This window comes from Tamandua tetradactyla, chromosome 17, assembly GCF_023851605.1.
Source record: "Tamandua tetradactyla isolate mTamTet1 chromosome 17, mTamTet1.pri, whole genome shotgun sequence".
NCBI lineage: Eukaryota > Metazoa > Chordata > Mammalia > Pilosa > Myrmecophagidae > Tamandua > Tamandua tetradactyla.
This window is the reverse complement of record NC_135343.1, coordinates 652852-670074: the sequence shown is the minus strand read 5'-3', so window position 1 is coordinate 670074 and position 17223 is coordinate 652852. Positions and strand designations below refer to the sequence as shown.

Here is a 17223-nt window from a genome sequence, read left to right as displayed (position 1 = left end):
GTGACTCTGGCAAAGTGGCAGCGTTCAAGATCAACACCCCACATTCAGTAATGTTTTTGTATACACACAGTAAATAATTGGAAGAAGAAATTAAGAAAAAAAAATCATTCACAATAGCAACTGAAAGAATCATATATCTAGAAATAAATCTAACCAAGGATGTAAAGGTCTTATATACAGAAAGTATAAAACATTGCTAAAAGAAATCAAAGAAGACCTAAATAAGTGGAAGGACATTCTGTGTTCATTGTTTGGAAGACTAAATATAGTTAAGATGTCAATCCAACATAAAGCAATAGATTCCATGCAATCCCAATAAAAACCCCAACAATCTGCTTTGCAGAAATGGAAAAGCCAATCATCAAATTTATATGGGAGGGTAAAAGACCCTGATTAGTTAAAGCCATCCTGAAAAATGAGAATGAAAAAAAATGAATGAACTTTCCAATCTTAAAACTTATTACCAATCCACAGTAATAAAACAGCATGGTACTGGCATGAAGACAGACATATAGACCAATATCATCAAACTGAGAGCTCAGAAATTAACCCTCACATTTATGGGAAAATGATTTTGACAAGGGGCCAAAGACCACTCAATTCGGAAAGAATAGTCTTAACAAATGGTGCTGGGAAAACCAGATCTCCATTTGCAAAAAATAGGGGGAGGACCTCTACCTCACACCATATAGAAAAAGATCATCTCAAAGTGGATCAAAGACCTAAATATAGGAGCTGGAAATATGAAACTCCTAAAAGAAAACAACAGGAAACACCTTTAGGATCTTATTTTAGCCAATGGTGTTTTAGATTTATACCCAAAACAAAGGCAACAAAAGAAAAAATAGACAGTTGGGGCCTCTTCAAAATAAAAAACTTGTTCCTCAGAGGAATTCATCATGAAAGTAAATGACAACCTATACCACGGGAGAAAATATTTGAAAACCATATCTGATACTGATTTAATATCCAGAGTACTTAAAGAAATCCTTCAGCTAAACAATAAGACAAACCATTCAATTAAAAATGTGCAAAAGACTTGAATACACCTCTCTCCAAAGAAGATCTGTAAGTGGCCGGAAAACACATGAAAAGATGTTCAATATCATTAGCCATCAGGTTTTGATGCAAATGAAAAGCACAACAAGAGATCATTTCACATCCATTAGAATAACTGCTGTTAAAGAAATAGAAAATAACAAGTGTTGGAAAGGATGCAGAGAAATAGGAATGCTCATTCAATCCTGGTGGCAGTGTAAAGTGGGGAGCTACTGTGAAGACACTACCTGGAGTAGACTAAAAAGAATGGAAAGCAGAGACTCTAAAAGATATTTGCACATCGATGTTTATAGCGGTTTTATTCCCATTTACCAAATAATGGAAGCAACCCAAGTGTCCATGAACCAATGAATGGATAAATAAATTGTGGTATATTCATGCAATGGAATGTTATTCAGCCACAAAAGGAATTACCCCCTGATTCATGTGACAACATGGATGAACCTTGAAGACACATACGACAAATATTATATTACCTCATTGATTTGAAACAATTAGAATAAGCAAACTCATAGAGTCAGAATCTAGAAGTTACCAGAGGACATGATGAGGATAGGGAATGGGAAGTTAAGGCTTAAAATGTGCAGGTTCCTGTTTGGAATGATGGAAATGTTTTGGTAATGGATGGTGGTGATATTAATTAATGCATTAATAGCTGTGGAATATATGTGTGAATGTAATTAAAAGGGGAAATGCTAGATTGTATATATGATAACAGAATAAAAATTTTAAAAACAATCCATGTAACAATAGTCCACAAACAGTAAGCCCTAAGTTAAACCATGGACTATAGTTAATAGTACAATTATAAAAATGTGCTGTCATCAATGCAGGGTTTTGATGGTGGGGTAATGTGTGGTAATCCTATATTTTATGCATGATTGTTCTGTAAACCCACAATTTCTCTAATAAAAAAAGATATAAAAATTTTTATTTTAGGAGCTCAAGTTGGGGGAGATAGGTGGTAGAAGATAAGATAAAAACATAAGTTTTGTTTGTTTATTTGTATATTAAATTCTATTGTGGTATAAATAAGGACAGTAAAGTTCACAATTCTTAATTATACAATCTGATTACTTTTTATTCACATATGTATATATAGCATAGCTATCATACATATCAATATATGGAATATTGCAACACCCCAAAGAGCTTCTTAGGTCCTTTTAGTTACATGCCCCTCACCCCCAGAGATAATCACTAATCTGATTTCTGTACCATAGATTAGTTTTGCCTGTTCTTTAAGTGCATAGAAATGAAATTATGCACTAGTCTTTTGTGTGTGGCTTCTTTCACTCGTCATGTCTCTAACCATATTGTTGCATGTAGCAGTGGCTAATTCTTTTATATATCCATTTACCTGTTGAGGAGATTTGTTTCCAGGTTTTTACTATTATGACTAAAGCTGCTATAAGCATTCTTATACTTTTCTTTTAGTGAATATATGCACTAATTTCTCTTGGGTCATAAGATTTTATAGTTCTATAAAAGTTCAGAACTTTCCATTAAAGCAGTGTGGTGGTATGAAGCTGTATGAACACCAGAAAAGCATATTCTTAAATCTAATCCGTTCCTGTGGGTGAAAATCCGTTATAAGTAGGACCTTTTGATGAGGCTACTTCAGTTAGGGTATGGCCCCCCTCATTCGGGATGGGTTGTAATCTTCTCACTGGAGTCCTTTATACTTTATAAATTAAATGAGTACAGAGAGAGAAAGAGAGAACCACAGAACAAGAAGCTGAAATCAGTAAAACCCAGAAGAGAAGGGAGAGGCCATCAGATGCCCCCATATGCCTTGTCCATAGGACAGGAGCGAGGACCACTGGCAGCCTTTGGGAAGAAAGCATCACCATTAGAATACCTTGATTTAGATATTTTCTTGGTCTCAAATTGTAAGCTAATAAATTCACTGTTTCAGCTAACAGATTTCATGGTATTTGCTTTAAGTAGCCTAGAAAACTAAAATAGCCAGAATTCTAAGCTGTCTTACATTTTCAAGAAACAATACATTTTCAAGACATTTGTCTTTCTGCACCACAGTGTGCTTACTATTTGTAGTATTTTGTATTTTTTTCAAGCCTAGTGTAACTGAATATGATTAAATGTTAAATTGTTTTATGTATAACTGTGTCTAAAACTGGCATAATCAATAGAGAAGTCAGTTTGTTTCTAGAATTCAACATCTAGAGTAGTAAAGACACTAGTATTTGGAAAGTGGAATTAGATTTATGGTTTCATTATGAATATTTTTTTTCAGGCTCAGTTGAGGAATTTAGTATTTCCGTTTTGTGGCTAGGGCTTTGTTAAGTATCTATATATTGAAATTTGATTTCCTATGGAAGTTCATTTTGTTGCTTAGAATTAATAATAGGTTGCTTTTAATAGCCATCCGTGGGCCATAACGTTAAAAATGGCTTTCTGTAAAAGTGTTTAAATCCTGAAGTATTTTAGTTTAACTTCTGTTTTGAAGGTGATTTTGTAGAATGGTAACTAATGTAATACTTTGGGGTAGCACTGGGTGTATTCATTCATTCATTCATTCATTTTGTGAGGGTCAATGATCTTTAAATCAGAGGTTGGCAAACTTTGGCTGCTGAGAATGGTTCTTACATTTTTAAAGGATGTTAAGAATAAAAAAAGCAAGAGGAAGAAGAATTTGCAACAGAGACCGCAAGTGGCCTGCAAACGTCAAATATTTACTATCTTGCTCTTTACAGAGAAAGTTTACCAACCCCTGGTCTCAGTGAATCTAACTTAAATTCTTGGTTTGGGCTTTTTGCTTTTGAAAATGTTTTTATAAAATTTCTTTTAGAATTGACATCCGAAAATTAAAGTTGCCATTGTCTTCTACAGAGAAGATGGTGAATTAGAAGATGGTGAAATAGATGATGGAGGATATGAAGAAACACAAGAAAAGGAAACAAAAGAGGATGAAAAGCAGAAAAATGAGAAAGCATACCGAAAATCAAGAAAAAAACATAAGAAAGAAAGAGAGAAGAAAAAATCCAAAAGAAGAAAACGTGAAAAACATAAGGTTAGTTAGACTCTACTTTTTTGGTAAACGTCTATGAAAGAAAAGATTCTGAAAATTAGGAAGCATAAATCATTGCCTAGTTTCTTATAAAACCTATGAATTAGATTGGCTATTAACATTAATAGATTTTCTGAACATGAGGAGTATATGAATTATTTTATAATAAAAATTCAAACTATAGTCCAGGTAACTTTTAATGCAGATTAAAATATGTAATCTTTTTAGTTCATGGAAGATTGTATGCAAGGATATTGAGAGGTAAAGGAAAAGAAGTTTTCATCTCTGCAGGTCTGGATTAGCAGCATTTTCACTGTCCCTTCACCCATTCGTTTATTTATTCCTATAGTTACAGAGTGTATGCTGAGGAAGCTTCTGCTAGATGTCAGGGGTTATAGTAGTGAGTGAAACAGTCTCTGTCCTAATTAGAGATACATTGAAATGGAAAGGAGAAAGGCAATAAATGAATAAAAAAGCAGCTGCTATAAAGGAAGCAGTAGGGTGCTGGATAGAGAATATTGTGATTTAGGGTGCTGAGAGGGAGGACCCCATGCTGACAACTTAATCAGGGAAAAGTTGGCAGCAGTTCTGGGGCCCTTTGAAACTACCTGAATTTCCCTATAAAAACAAAGTATCTAGGATAGCAAAGCCAAAACCAGACAAAGTGGCAATTTATCCCCACAAACCTCAAAAATACAAATGGATGGGGCCAAGCCACAAAAAACAAGACCTGCATAGTATAAGCAGCTGTGCGGAAGGAAGCAGAGGGAAGGCAAAGGGACTTCCACGAAACAAGGTACCAACAGGTGCTCATCCCAAAGGGAGAGGTGCCCACTCAAAACAAAGCGCATGAGCCATTCTAAGAAAAGTAGCAAAACTGGGAAGGGACTTTATCAGCCCTAATTCACAGGTGAGTACAGGGGACACAGAAATACAGACTCGTGTTGGGCATGTCTGGGCCTAACTGATCGACCAAGTCCCTGTTCTAGGACAGAGCCAGGTGAGGAGGTAACTTCTGGAAATAGAATCTAAATTGAGAGGACAGACAAAAACAAAACAAATAAAAAATACAAGCTTTCCTAAATACCAGAAAATACTCTCCAGCAATGCAAAAATCCAACTCTAAGCTGTGCTCAAAAGAAAGATTTTAAAAATGGATAAAGCTATACCAGCCAAATACAAAGAAAAGAAAGTAACAGTCACAACGTTGATATCTGGAAATGTCAAATTCAGCTCAAAAAGGCACCCAAGGCCACAAAGAAGGGTTTTATATTGTTAAAGGTTATAATTCACAATGAAGACATAAGTTCTTATCCCTAAACAAAGCAACTTTCATAGAGTAGAAACAACAGGGCTATCTAGCATCTATTAAGAAGTAGATAAGAGCGCACTAATAAGAGGAGAAATATTTTCTCTCTCTTAATCCAAAGAGATCAATCATGTGTATGAAAAGGTTGTAAGGATATTGAGATATTGTAAATATATATTAAACTCTGAATCCTAAGAATATAGAATCCTGTCAAATATAGTTAGAATGTTCATAAAAACTGACCATATCATAGACCACAAGTAAATACATAATTATTTCAATATAATAGAAATAGAACAAAAAATAATCTCAAACCAGAGTGTAATAAAACTAGACATTAATGACAAGGTCAGAAAACAAAAAGGCCTTTCTGTTTGAACAGCCCGTTGAACATAGGGGAAATATAGATTAAAACTGCAGAATTTCATGAAGATAATGATTATAAAATCTTGACATTTCAGTATCTATAGAATGTAGCTGAAGTAATTGTCAGAAAAATTTATACAGAATCATAGTATTAAATACTCACAGCAACAAAAATGAAAAAAAAAGTGTATTAATCACCCAACTTGAAAAAATAGAAAAACAACAGTAAAGGAACCCAAAAGAAACAAAAAGGAAAAACAGAATTAATAAAGTTACAAACAGAACTTAATGAATTTAGAATGGAAAACCAATAATTAAAAAAAAATCAACAGCTTATGCAAATCTACTCAAGAAAAAAGGGAATACATAAATAAAATCAGATAGGTTGTGGGTGAATAACTATTAAAACTCTAAAAGACTTGATTGTATAATTCTATGAAAGTAAGTATGAAAACCAAGATGAAAGGATAATTTTCTCCAAGAATACTATTAAGCAAAATTGATTCCAGAGAGTCAAAAAAGCTATTATAGGAGGTAATGTGAAGTTTCCCCTACTCAACACAAAGGCCAGAAGTCACAGAATTCTTCAAAGATCAAATAATGGCTCACACATGGGCCTCTCCTGCTCACGGTTTATGGTTGGGTTTCCAGGCATGGGAAGAACCAACATGGGTCTCGGCTCCACCCTCTGGGCTCTAGGGTCTCCCTGTTGGTCTTTTTTCTCAAGAAGGATGTACAGATTTGCAACTAAGTAGTTTCTTCAGTCTGCTTCCTGCCATTAGAGTTTTGGTGGGGGGGGGGGGGTGTTAGTGGCCTCTTTACATTTTGTATTCTCTCTGCCCCTTTCAGCCTACTCTGGTCATAGTTCTGCTTATAATGGCTTTCAAAAACATTGTGGACCTCCTGTGAATTTCACTGTGGTTCATTCTGTTAGATAGCAGTCTAGCAGTCACATCCACTGATTTCTTCAAGATAAGCCCTTTAGCTTCTTGGAGTCCCCAATGTTTGTTTGACAGGATTTTTGAGGGATATCCATAATTTCCTTAATGAATCTTTTTTATTCCTGTCTGGAGAGTACTTTGAGGCACCACCTTGTATCCTCCTGAGATATTAGCAAAGGTTTCTACAGCTATACCATCATCTACCTTTCGACCACATTTTCCTGATGTGCACTGAATTCGATCCTAATTTTTACATTATTTGCCATCTGGAGAGGCCTAGAGCATTCAAAACCATCAAGTCCTGGCTCCTTTTAATTTAACAGTCCTTCTTCTAATTTGTCTCTCCCTGCTTGCATTTTACCTTATATAAGCAGCAAGAAGTCAACAAGAATATTTCATTAAAGAAAGTGCATGAGGCACATTCAACATTTTATTTGAGATCTTAGCTGAACCACCCACTCCCTTAGGCACATCTTCTGTTTTCTATGTTAGTCCAGGCATCAGTGTTACTCAATTTTCTGCCACTTCATAACAAGGATCTCCCTTCTTCCTATTTTCTTATTAGTTCAAATTTCTAATATCAGTAATTCAAGCCCATTTAGGTTTTCACAAATGCTCTCCTTAAAGTCCTTCCTGGTTTTCAAACCACTCAATGTTATGGCTGAATAGTATTCCATCGCATAGATACACCATTTTGATTATCCATTATCTATTTGTGGACCCTTCAGTTGTTTCCACCCTTTGGCTCTTGTGAATATTACTGCTGTACATGTGGGTGTGTAAGTATCTGTTGGAGTCCCTGTTTTAAATTCTTTTGGATAAATACCTACAAGTGGAATTGCCAGTCATATAGTAATTATGCTTCACTTTTTTAGGAATGTTTGTTCTTTTTTTTTTAATTGGCCATGGAAATACATTTATATATTATTTGTTCATGATTTCCAAAATAATATAAAGTTAATTGTTTAAAATATTCATCATGATAGAAATAAATAAAAAGAGAAGATTCCCTGTAGTTTCATCCCCCACATAACAGTTGGTGTGTAGTCTTCCAGGTATTTTTCTCATGCATGTACTAACATATAAAATTATCATTTGTACTGTACAGGATTTGATTTAGACAGACTATGTTGGGATTTGATATTTTGGAGGATGAGAGGTTGATCTAAGTTTGTATAGTAAGAGTGGTGAGAAATAGATAAATCTAAGAAATCCCATAAAAGGATACCTGGAGAAGAGTGAAAGGGAGTAATCAAATATGAGTCCCACATTTTTAGCCATTTTAGTAATAGCTAAATGTCAGAAAGTAGAGCTAGTTTAGGAGAAAAGATAGTGAATTTCAACTCAGATATAATGAGTTTGAGGCAAAAAGGGAAATATCCAAAGGGAGTTATACTGACTACATTGGAAATTACAGGGTGGAGCATTTCTACTAGAAATATCATCTTGGGAATAATTTTTAACAGTTCTTGAGAGCTGAAGTTTTGGGAGAGTGCTTTATCAAGAGAATGGGTGAAGAGAAGAGAGGCTTTTGGATGTCTAGGGTAAAGTAGAACCCACAAAACTATGGGAAGCCTTTTCTTCTTTGTAAACATCCCACATAGCATACAGAATACCTATGAAAATCACTTGTTGAGTATCTTCTTTGTGATTGAGGAAGTCAGAAAAAAATTCCAAGATGGGAAATTTTTGAATTTGGTCTTAAAAATAAGTCTTTTTTTAAAGGTAAAAGTTACTTATTCAAAGAAACTTAAATACCATAGAAATATAAAAAGAAAAAGAAACGATCAAAAATTAAACAACAGTAACTACAGTAATGCTTTGCTGTTTCCTTCGTCTTTTTTCTGCACTTTTTTCTCCTCAATATTGAAGATAATACTGTTTAATTGATTTTATATTTTGCATTTTCACTTAATATAACAAGGAAAATATTTTTATGTTATTGTAAAATCTTCCAAAATATCATTTTAATTGATGCTATTACTATAATTCAGTATAGTTAAACACTGAATATATACTGAATATACCCAGTAAATCATTCTCTTTCTATTGGACATATAGATTGTGCTAAATCTTGAAGGACAGGAGAAATTGGCTAGTTAGCCAAAGAGAAAGAATGTTCAGATTCCAAGAATATAAAAGCAAAAGAATCTGAAAAGGATGACACATTGGGGGAACTCACCTAAGTCCCTAAATTCTTTCTGTCACTATTTGAATATTTAAGAGGGTCAGGAAGTGGCTTTCTGGCTAATTACTCTTTGAACTGTATCTTTTGTCCTCTTTACTTACCATCAGGTGAGTTGATGCTACTTGTTAAGAGTTCTGTAGTAAATATAATAATTGAGACTTGAACTTTAGTACTTAACAATCAACTATATTGAAGAAAATATTACACCAATGTATTATAGGCAAAATAACTAAAATCAACAAAACACTTTCAAACAGTAAAAATTTTAAGTTGTTTGTTTATATTTTTAGAATGGAGAGAAAAAAAGGAAACAAAAATTTTCAAATAAAAAGTGTACCATCTTTAAAAAGTGTACCATTTCTTTTTACTTAGTTTTTTAAACATTTTTATTGGTTAATATAACATATATACAAAAAAGCAATAAATTTCAAACTACATCGTAACAAGTAGTTATAGAATACATTTGGGAGTTTAGTGTGGATTACAGTTCCACAATTTCAGGTTTTTCCTTCTATCTCCTCCAAGACACTGGAGACTAAGCGAAGTATCAGCAGTCATATCCATTTGTTAAATCCTATCTTTTCTGTCATTATTCCTCCTTCTCCTTTGATCCTTATCCCAATCTTTAGGAGTATTTGGGCTATGCCTTTTCTAGCGTTTTCATGTCCCAAAGGGGTGTTGATAACATGGGGTAGGGAGATGGAACTGGTTGATGTTCTGGAGAGACTGGGCCTCTGGGTTCCAGTACTTACCTGGCCTAGGAACCATCTGGAGGTGGAGGTTTCTAGAAAGTGATCTTAGTGCATGAAGCCTTTGTAGAGTCTCCGATAGAGCCCTAGGTGTTCTTTAGAGTTAACAGGAATGGTTTCGGTTGGGGGTTGGCCAACCATGGTAATTAGCAACATCTAACTGAAGCTTGCATGAGAGTAGCTTCCAGAATAGCCTCTAGACTCTGTTTGAACTCTGTTACCCTCTGATACCTGATTTTGTTACATTCCTTTCCTCCCTTTTGGTCAGGAAAGTGTTGTCAATCATACATCGTCAGGGCCAGGCTTGTCCCTGGGAGTCATGTCCCACATTTCCAGGGAGGCGTTCACCCTGGATGTCATGTCCCATGTAGGGGAGAGGGTAATGATTTTCCTTGCAGACTTGGGCTTAGAGAGAGAGAGACCACATCTGAGCAACAAAAGAACTTTTCTTGAAGTAACTCTTAGGCATAAATTTAGATAGGCTTAGCCTCTTCACTCCAGAAATAAACTTCATAAGAGCAAGCCTCAAGATCAAGGGCTTGGCTTATTGACTTGAGTCCCTAATATTTGAGACAGTATCAATGTCTTTTCCTCAGTGCTAAAGTGTAATAGTACCATATTTTTTCTGCAGCCCCACAAGGGACTTTGCCAATACTTTTTTTTTTTTTTTCATGGCACTGGGAAATCAAATTCAGGTCTTCACATGGCGGGAGAGAATTCTGCCACTGAGCCACTGTTGCACCGCACTGCCAATACTTTTTAATTATCTGCCCAACATACCCTGGGATGTATCCAGGTGTGTTAAGTTTGCAAGCTGCCAGAATGTAATATGCCAGAATTGGAATGACTTTGATAAAGGGGAATTTAATAAGTTATGAGTTTACAGTTCTAAAGGAGTGAAAGTATCCAAATTAAAGCACCAAGAGGTTACCTTCACTTAAGAAAGGCCGATGGGTCAGGAATACCTGTCACCTGGGTAGTCACGTGGCTGACATCTGCTGGTCTCTTGCTCTTGGGCTCCATTGCTTTCAGCTTCTCTTCCCATGGGGGTTTCTCACTTTGCCTCTTCAGGGCTGGCTTTCATCTCTTGGCTTCCCTTGGCTCTCTCCAGGTTCTAGCTTGCTTAACATCTCGTGGCAACATCTGCTGGGCTCCAAGCATCTCCAAACATCTGTCTCTGTTCTCCCTGTGTCCGCATCTGTGTCACCTTTGCTATGAGAGCTGTTGACTCTGAGGCTTCTGTCATTTCTCTAAGCTTTGTTGTTTCTGTAGGCTCTCTCTGTTGGCTCTGAGATTTCTGACTTTCTCCAAAATGCTTGTGCTTTTAAAGGATCCCATTAATCTAATCAAGACCCACCTGGAATGGGTGGAGTCATATTTCCATCTAATCAAAAGTTAATACCCGGGTGGGCCATGGTGGCTCAGCAGGCAAGAATGGTCGCCTGCCATGCCAGAGGACCCGGGTTCGATTCCCAGTGCCTGCCCATGTAAAAAAAAAAAAAAAAGTTAATACCCACAACTGGGTGTGTCACATCTCCAAGGAGATAATATAATCCAAAATTTCCAACCTACAGTATTCAATCAGGATTAAAAGAAACAGTTGCTACTACAAGATTGGATCAGGATTAAAACCTGGCTTTTCTGGGCTACATAATATTTTCAAACTGGCACACTGGGCATTACATTAAGCTATATAGAATTTCAAGCCCTCAGTCCCATTCTGGGCTCCATGTGTTGGGTTGTTTAAAATAAGTTATGCAGACAGGTTGAGTTAGATTATGTGCTACAGAAAATTGAGGTTTTGGACAAAATAAACCTCTCTTCCTTTGGTCTCATATAGTGGGTGAAGTTCTGAGATACAGACAGTGTCTTCCTTATCCCTGTATTCTGATTTGCTTTAGTTCTGACCATATCAGCTTTGTTCTTTTCTCTGATTGAAGTCTGATCCCCTTTTTTTTTTAAACAATTGTTATATGTAGCAACTCTTATTCTGGGTCTTAGGTGTCACACAGCTAGCTAAAATTTTAGGGAGATACCAGGTTATACATATTTCTCAGCTATGTCATCCAGGACCTCCCTATATAGTGTAGAAGACCCTCTCAGGTCACTTGCACCCTAGAACTGCTGTCCTGGTCGTTTTTTTGTCACTTCTCTAGTTGTTCCATGGAGCAGGGTTGAACTCAGCCTATTCTATTCTGCCATTTCCCAGAAGTCTCTTTTTACATAATTTTAAAATAACTTTTAATTACTCTCTAATATTTCCAGGTTTTTCTGATGTAGTTCAATTGCTAATTTCAGGTCAATAGTTACTTCTTTGCATCATATGTGAGCCACAAAGTTCGTATGTTATAGACTTACATATTTTTTTGGAATAACCTGAAGAACCTTCTGTCTTAAACAGAACCTTTTCTTCTCCGCATCAAGTATCTTCATTTGAGCTTCTTTTTGAGCAGTTATCGTTTAGTGCTATTATAGTAAAAAGTTTCCTTAGAACTGAGCAAACTGGGCTTTTTAAAGGGATAATATTTCTTTTAAAGCCTAACCAACAATGATTAGTTTAAAGTGAAACATTTCAACAGAGTATATATAAAAAGCTTTCTTCAGGGGCGGGCCGCGGTGGCTCAGCGGGCAAGAGTGCTTGCCTGCCGTGCCGGAGGACCCCGGTTCGATTCCCGGCCCCAGCCCATGTAAAAAAACAAACAAACAAACAAAATATAATAAAACAAGAAAATGTTTGAAAATGTTTCCCTTTCTTCCATCCTTCCTTCCTTCTCTGTCTTTCCTTCCTTTCCTCCCTCTCTCTTTAAAAAAAAAAAAAGCTTTCTTCATATCACCTATCAAATCAACAAAAATAAAATTAACATCAAAATTACCACAGAAACAAACCCCAGTGGAGTTAAGAATAAAGTACGGGAAAACAGTTTGTCTGGCTACACAAAAGACCTTTAAGAATGGACCGTAGTAAACCATCGTCCCTTGTAAAGGCACTGGAGTTCAGCTTAGTTCAGGAGATTTTATTGGATTGGCACTCCACCTAGACATTGAAGAGTACAAGGGTGACAAAGTTACAGAGTCAGCGTTCTCATTGATGAGAACTTAGAGAAATATTTAGAGAAGTTACACAGCTTGGGAAGGTAATTATTCTTACCACTTGAAGGATATTCAGTGATATTTCTTTGAAAACTGCACTCCTACATGAAAAAGCTTTCTCTTGATATCTGTCTATCATTATCAATTACTTGTGGTTTTCTTTCACTTTTTTTCAATTTTTATGGGCTGGAGTGATCTGGAGTGTTTTGGTAAATAGAATAAGAACTCCAAAGCCATTTTACATAAATATAAACTAATACATGCTCTTCTCATGTTCAGAACCCTTTTTTGAGATGAGCCAATTTTTATTTTCTTTAAGATTAGCGTAAATCTGTGAGCATTTTATAGCACAGAGATGGAATATTTCTGTTTGAAGCCCTTCTTTCTGTTTATGTCATAAATGATCACATAAAGTCCCTGAGCCCAGAAGATAGTCTTTCTCCCTGAAAATCAGAGAAGTGCATGTGCTGGTGGCCTTTGGAGCAAGAATTTTTCAGTTAATACTTCAGAGTCTACTAGCAACAAGCTTATCTACTTAAAATTTCTTCCTTCTGTAAATGTACCTTTTTGTCTTTTCCCTTCTTCCAGCATAATTCTCCATCTAGTGATGGTGGTTCAGACTACAGCCTTGATTCAGATGTCATACGGACAGAAAGTTCCCATAAAAAAGGAACCAGCTTCTACAGGAATTATGACATTCCATTTCCTCAGGTATTACCTTTTAAAGGGAAAAATAGAGTTTTCAATTTTATTTCTTTGCTTTCAGGTATTTTGAAAAATAATGTTTTATAAGATATATGCCATGAATCTCAAATCTCTGAATATTTGAAAATAAAGAATAAGTCAGAACACTTTATCCAGTGCAGTTAGAAAATGAGGTGTAAGTGAATTTTGAATATAGGGCAACATCTATCTCTGTAAGTGTAAAAGTTGTTTGAAGCATTTTGAACAATTTTTAAAACAATATGACATCTCTTAGATCTTTCTCAGCAGTTGCACTGTATGAACAAAGTATTTGTGGTGAATATGAATTATTATTCCTGCTGGGAAATTAGTGGCACTCCCAGTGTGCACTTGGGGCCCAGCTGCTGCCAGGCGGCTCCTGCACCCTGGTTGTTCTGGCTGGGTCTGCTCCCCTCCCGGGCACTTAGGGCTCAGTTACTATATTTGCTAGGTTATTTTCCAATCTGACTGTTGTTTCCTTTGTAGTTGGGGTTGCTTCCTAAGTGACCATTGAATAAATGAGGTTATGTTAAAATGTCTTCTTTTAAAATTTGGAGAAAAACTGTACTCTAGCTAATAATTTTATCATTAGGATGTGTGTGGCCAGTGGTGCTGCCGTGTTTCAGAACATTGTAAACCTGCCCAATTCAGCAAACATTAGTTTGCTGCCTCCATACCATCATTCCTGGTCAGATTTACTTGCAGAGATCGTTTGGAGACTCTTCTGGTAGATATGAGATGCTCATGCCAGACCTCACTGTCTCAGATTACAGGCATTTGTGAGCGTCAAGTAACGAGATTTATGATCTCTGAGTCTTAAGCTGTCATTGTGAGTAACTCCAGGTGGGGAGGTCCTGAATATTTAAAACAGTAGCAGTACGATTGAAATAAATTATTCAACCTTCTGTAAGGCTACTCCAAAGCACACGGTCAGTTTGTATGTATAAACAATTGTGCATTTGTTTTAAGTGTCATATATTTTTAAACATTATGCAGTTGTTGCTTGTCATCACATATGGACTGTTATCTATCTCCAAAGATACAGTGGTACTAAGTTTGCTTAAAAACTCAGTTAAAGAAATTAAGAAAAGTAAAAAAAAATACTTTTTTAAAGATTATATTTTATATGTACTCACATTTCATTTTTAGTGATCTTCGTTCCTTCCTACAGACCTGAGTTTCAGTCAGGTATCATTTGCTTTTAACCCGGAATACTTTATTTAGCGTTTCTTGTAGTGTAGGTTTGCTGTCAGTAAAGTCTCTCAGCTTTTTTTTTCATTTTTTTTTTACCCCATATCTCCCCTCCTTATTTATTTACTTTTGTCCTTATTTTTTTTTTTTACTCGTCTGTCCATATCCTGGATAAAGGGAGCATCAGACACAAGGTTTTCACAATCACACGTTCACATTTTAAAAGCTATATCATGTGTGTGAAGATTTGTCAATAAAATACTAAAGAGATTCAAGGATACTGGCATACAGTTCAACAGCTTCAGGTACTTCCCTCTGAAGGCTATTCCAATTCACCATAAACTAAAAAAGATTATCTATATAATGCACAAGAATAGCCATCAGGATGACCTCTTGACTCTGTTTGAAATCTCTCAGCCACTGACACTTTATATTGTTTCATTTCTCTCTTCCTTCTTTGGTCAAGAGTTCAGTCTCTTGATGCTGTGTCCCAGCTCGTCCCCTGGGGTCATTTCATACATTGCCAGGGATATTAACATCCCTGGGAGTCATATCCCATGTAGCCAGGAGGGCAGTGAGTTCACCTGCCGAGTTGGCTCAGAGAGAGGGGCCACATCTGAGCAACAAAAGAGGTTCTCTGGGGGTGACTCTTAGGCATAATTATCAATAAGCTTAACTTCTTCTTTGAAAGAATAAATTTCATAGGGGTGAACCCCAAGATCAAGGGCTCTGCCTGTTGAATTGATTGTCCCCACTGCTTGCGATTCTCTCAGCTTTTGTTCATTGGGAAATGTGTTTATCTCTCCCTGTGTTTTTTTTTCTATAACTTTTTATTTTGTCATTATTTCAGACTTATAGAAAAGTTGGAAAGAATATATATCTGTATATCTTTCACCAAGCTTCCCCAATTGTTAATATTTTACTAAAAATGCTATACTTTATCCTTTGTCTCTCTTCTCTTCTGGGTAAAATTTGCTGTTAAATCCATCTATTAACTTCTTAAGTTCAGTATTTATATTTTTCAGCCTAGAAATTTGTTTGATTCTTTTTCCAGTCTGCTAAGTCATTTTTATAGTTTCCAGTTCCCTACTGAAATCCTAGTATTGTCTTTTACCAAAAATAGTAAACATAAATATTTTGAAACCTATGCCACACAATCCCAGTCTCTGGGATCTGTATTTTTATTACCTGTTATTTTTCTAAGTTCTTTCATGTGATTTGTTCTCCCCACATGCCTGCCTTTTGTGTTTTTTCCTATGGTGTACTTTTTCCTATTGTGTGCTATGTTGTGTTTTACAAATGCACTGCATTTTGAAGAGATGATTTGAGGCCTTTTTTTTAACTCCAGAGAAGATTTTCACTTGTTTCTGCCATATGTCTGGGGACCCTTACAAACCTTATTCCATTTTCAGGATTTGAGACTTTTCTGGGCCACACAAATGATTCTCGCCATGAGATCCCCCCAAAATTGGGGAGCAGGAGTTACAAGGGCTTTTACCCTTGCCAGATAAACTCCACCTTTTGTTTTCCTAGATTAAAAGGAAAGTCAGAAATGCTATTGAGCCTTCCAACTGATTGTGCATGGTGAGCCAGTGGTCTCAAAGCAAAAGTAATTCCAAGCACTGCCCACTTTGGGGGATTTTCATCTACTCCGTGGATGCAGTCCTCCATGAACCTGATAGCTTCTGATTGATACAAATGGATTTCTTTAAAATTTTTCTTGTTTATCGTTTCAACTTTTTTCAGGGGGAGGATTGATTTGAATTACTTAGTTTGCCATTAGGAGACGAAAACGTTCAGTACTATATTTTCCAAATTATTTTTAGAGTTGACTTACTGAGAATTAGTAAATACCCTAATTGCATTCCTCAAATCCCATTTTCTTGAATAACAGGCAGCTGCTATATAACATATACTATTATAGGTCAAAAAATAGAATATTACGTTAACATCCAGCAGCTAAATTAGAAGACTTGATGTAATTTCCCTTGTCCTCGTCATTATTCGGGGCCTCCTGTTTCTTGTTTCGTGGCCACAGGGATTGCTGTGGGGCTAGTTTCTGTTTCACAGAAAACAGCTCTGTCCCAACGACAGTCTTGCCGTGTCATGTATGAGCCTGATAATCAGCAAAGCCATCAGAGAAACATCTCTTTTGGTTGAATTTATAGTTGATTTCATTTCTTTTATGTGCTCTTAGTAACGAATGAAAAAGTGCTTACTAGGGCTTGTGGTGCGTGTGTTTTCTTCACTCGGTGATGAGTGTGCGGAGTGTGAGGAGGTTTCCAGACCACCTGCTGCTACTTCCTGGAGACCCTGAGGAAGACCAGGCAGCCCTGGGCTGTCCACGGCTGTGGGGTCACGGGAGGAGCCCTGGGGGAAGGCGGGGTAGGTGGAAAGTTTAGGGTTAATTCAGTTTAGAAAGGTGGGACCTGTACAGTCACTTTGTAAAGATGTGAGGAATCAAATAATTGAACTGATGTGGTGAATTAAAATTTTATGACCAGCAGCCAAACTGCAGAGAAAAATTCCTACTTAACCATAAATAAAATAGCCTTTTATCAAAAAACATCAACAAA

The 17223-nt window shown here is 36.3% G+C and overlaps 1 protein-coding gene across 1 annotated transcript in view; it reads left to right on the top strand.

Annotated features, from left to right (window-relative positions):
* The window catches only part of ZC3H6 (zinc finger CCCH-type containing 6), a 136205-nt gene that overhangs the window by 47778 nt on the left and 71204 nt on the right, over positions 1-17223 (top strand). The window contains exons 2-3 of the mRNA XM_077135128.1: positions 3913-4093; positions 13322-13444. Coding sequence (XP_076991243.1) covers positions 3913-4093; positions 13322-13444 — 304 coding nt within the window. The remainder of the gene's footprint in view (positions 1-3912; positions 4094-13321; positions 13445-17223) is intronic.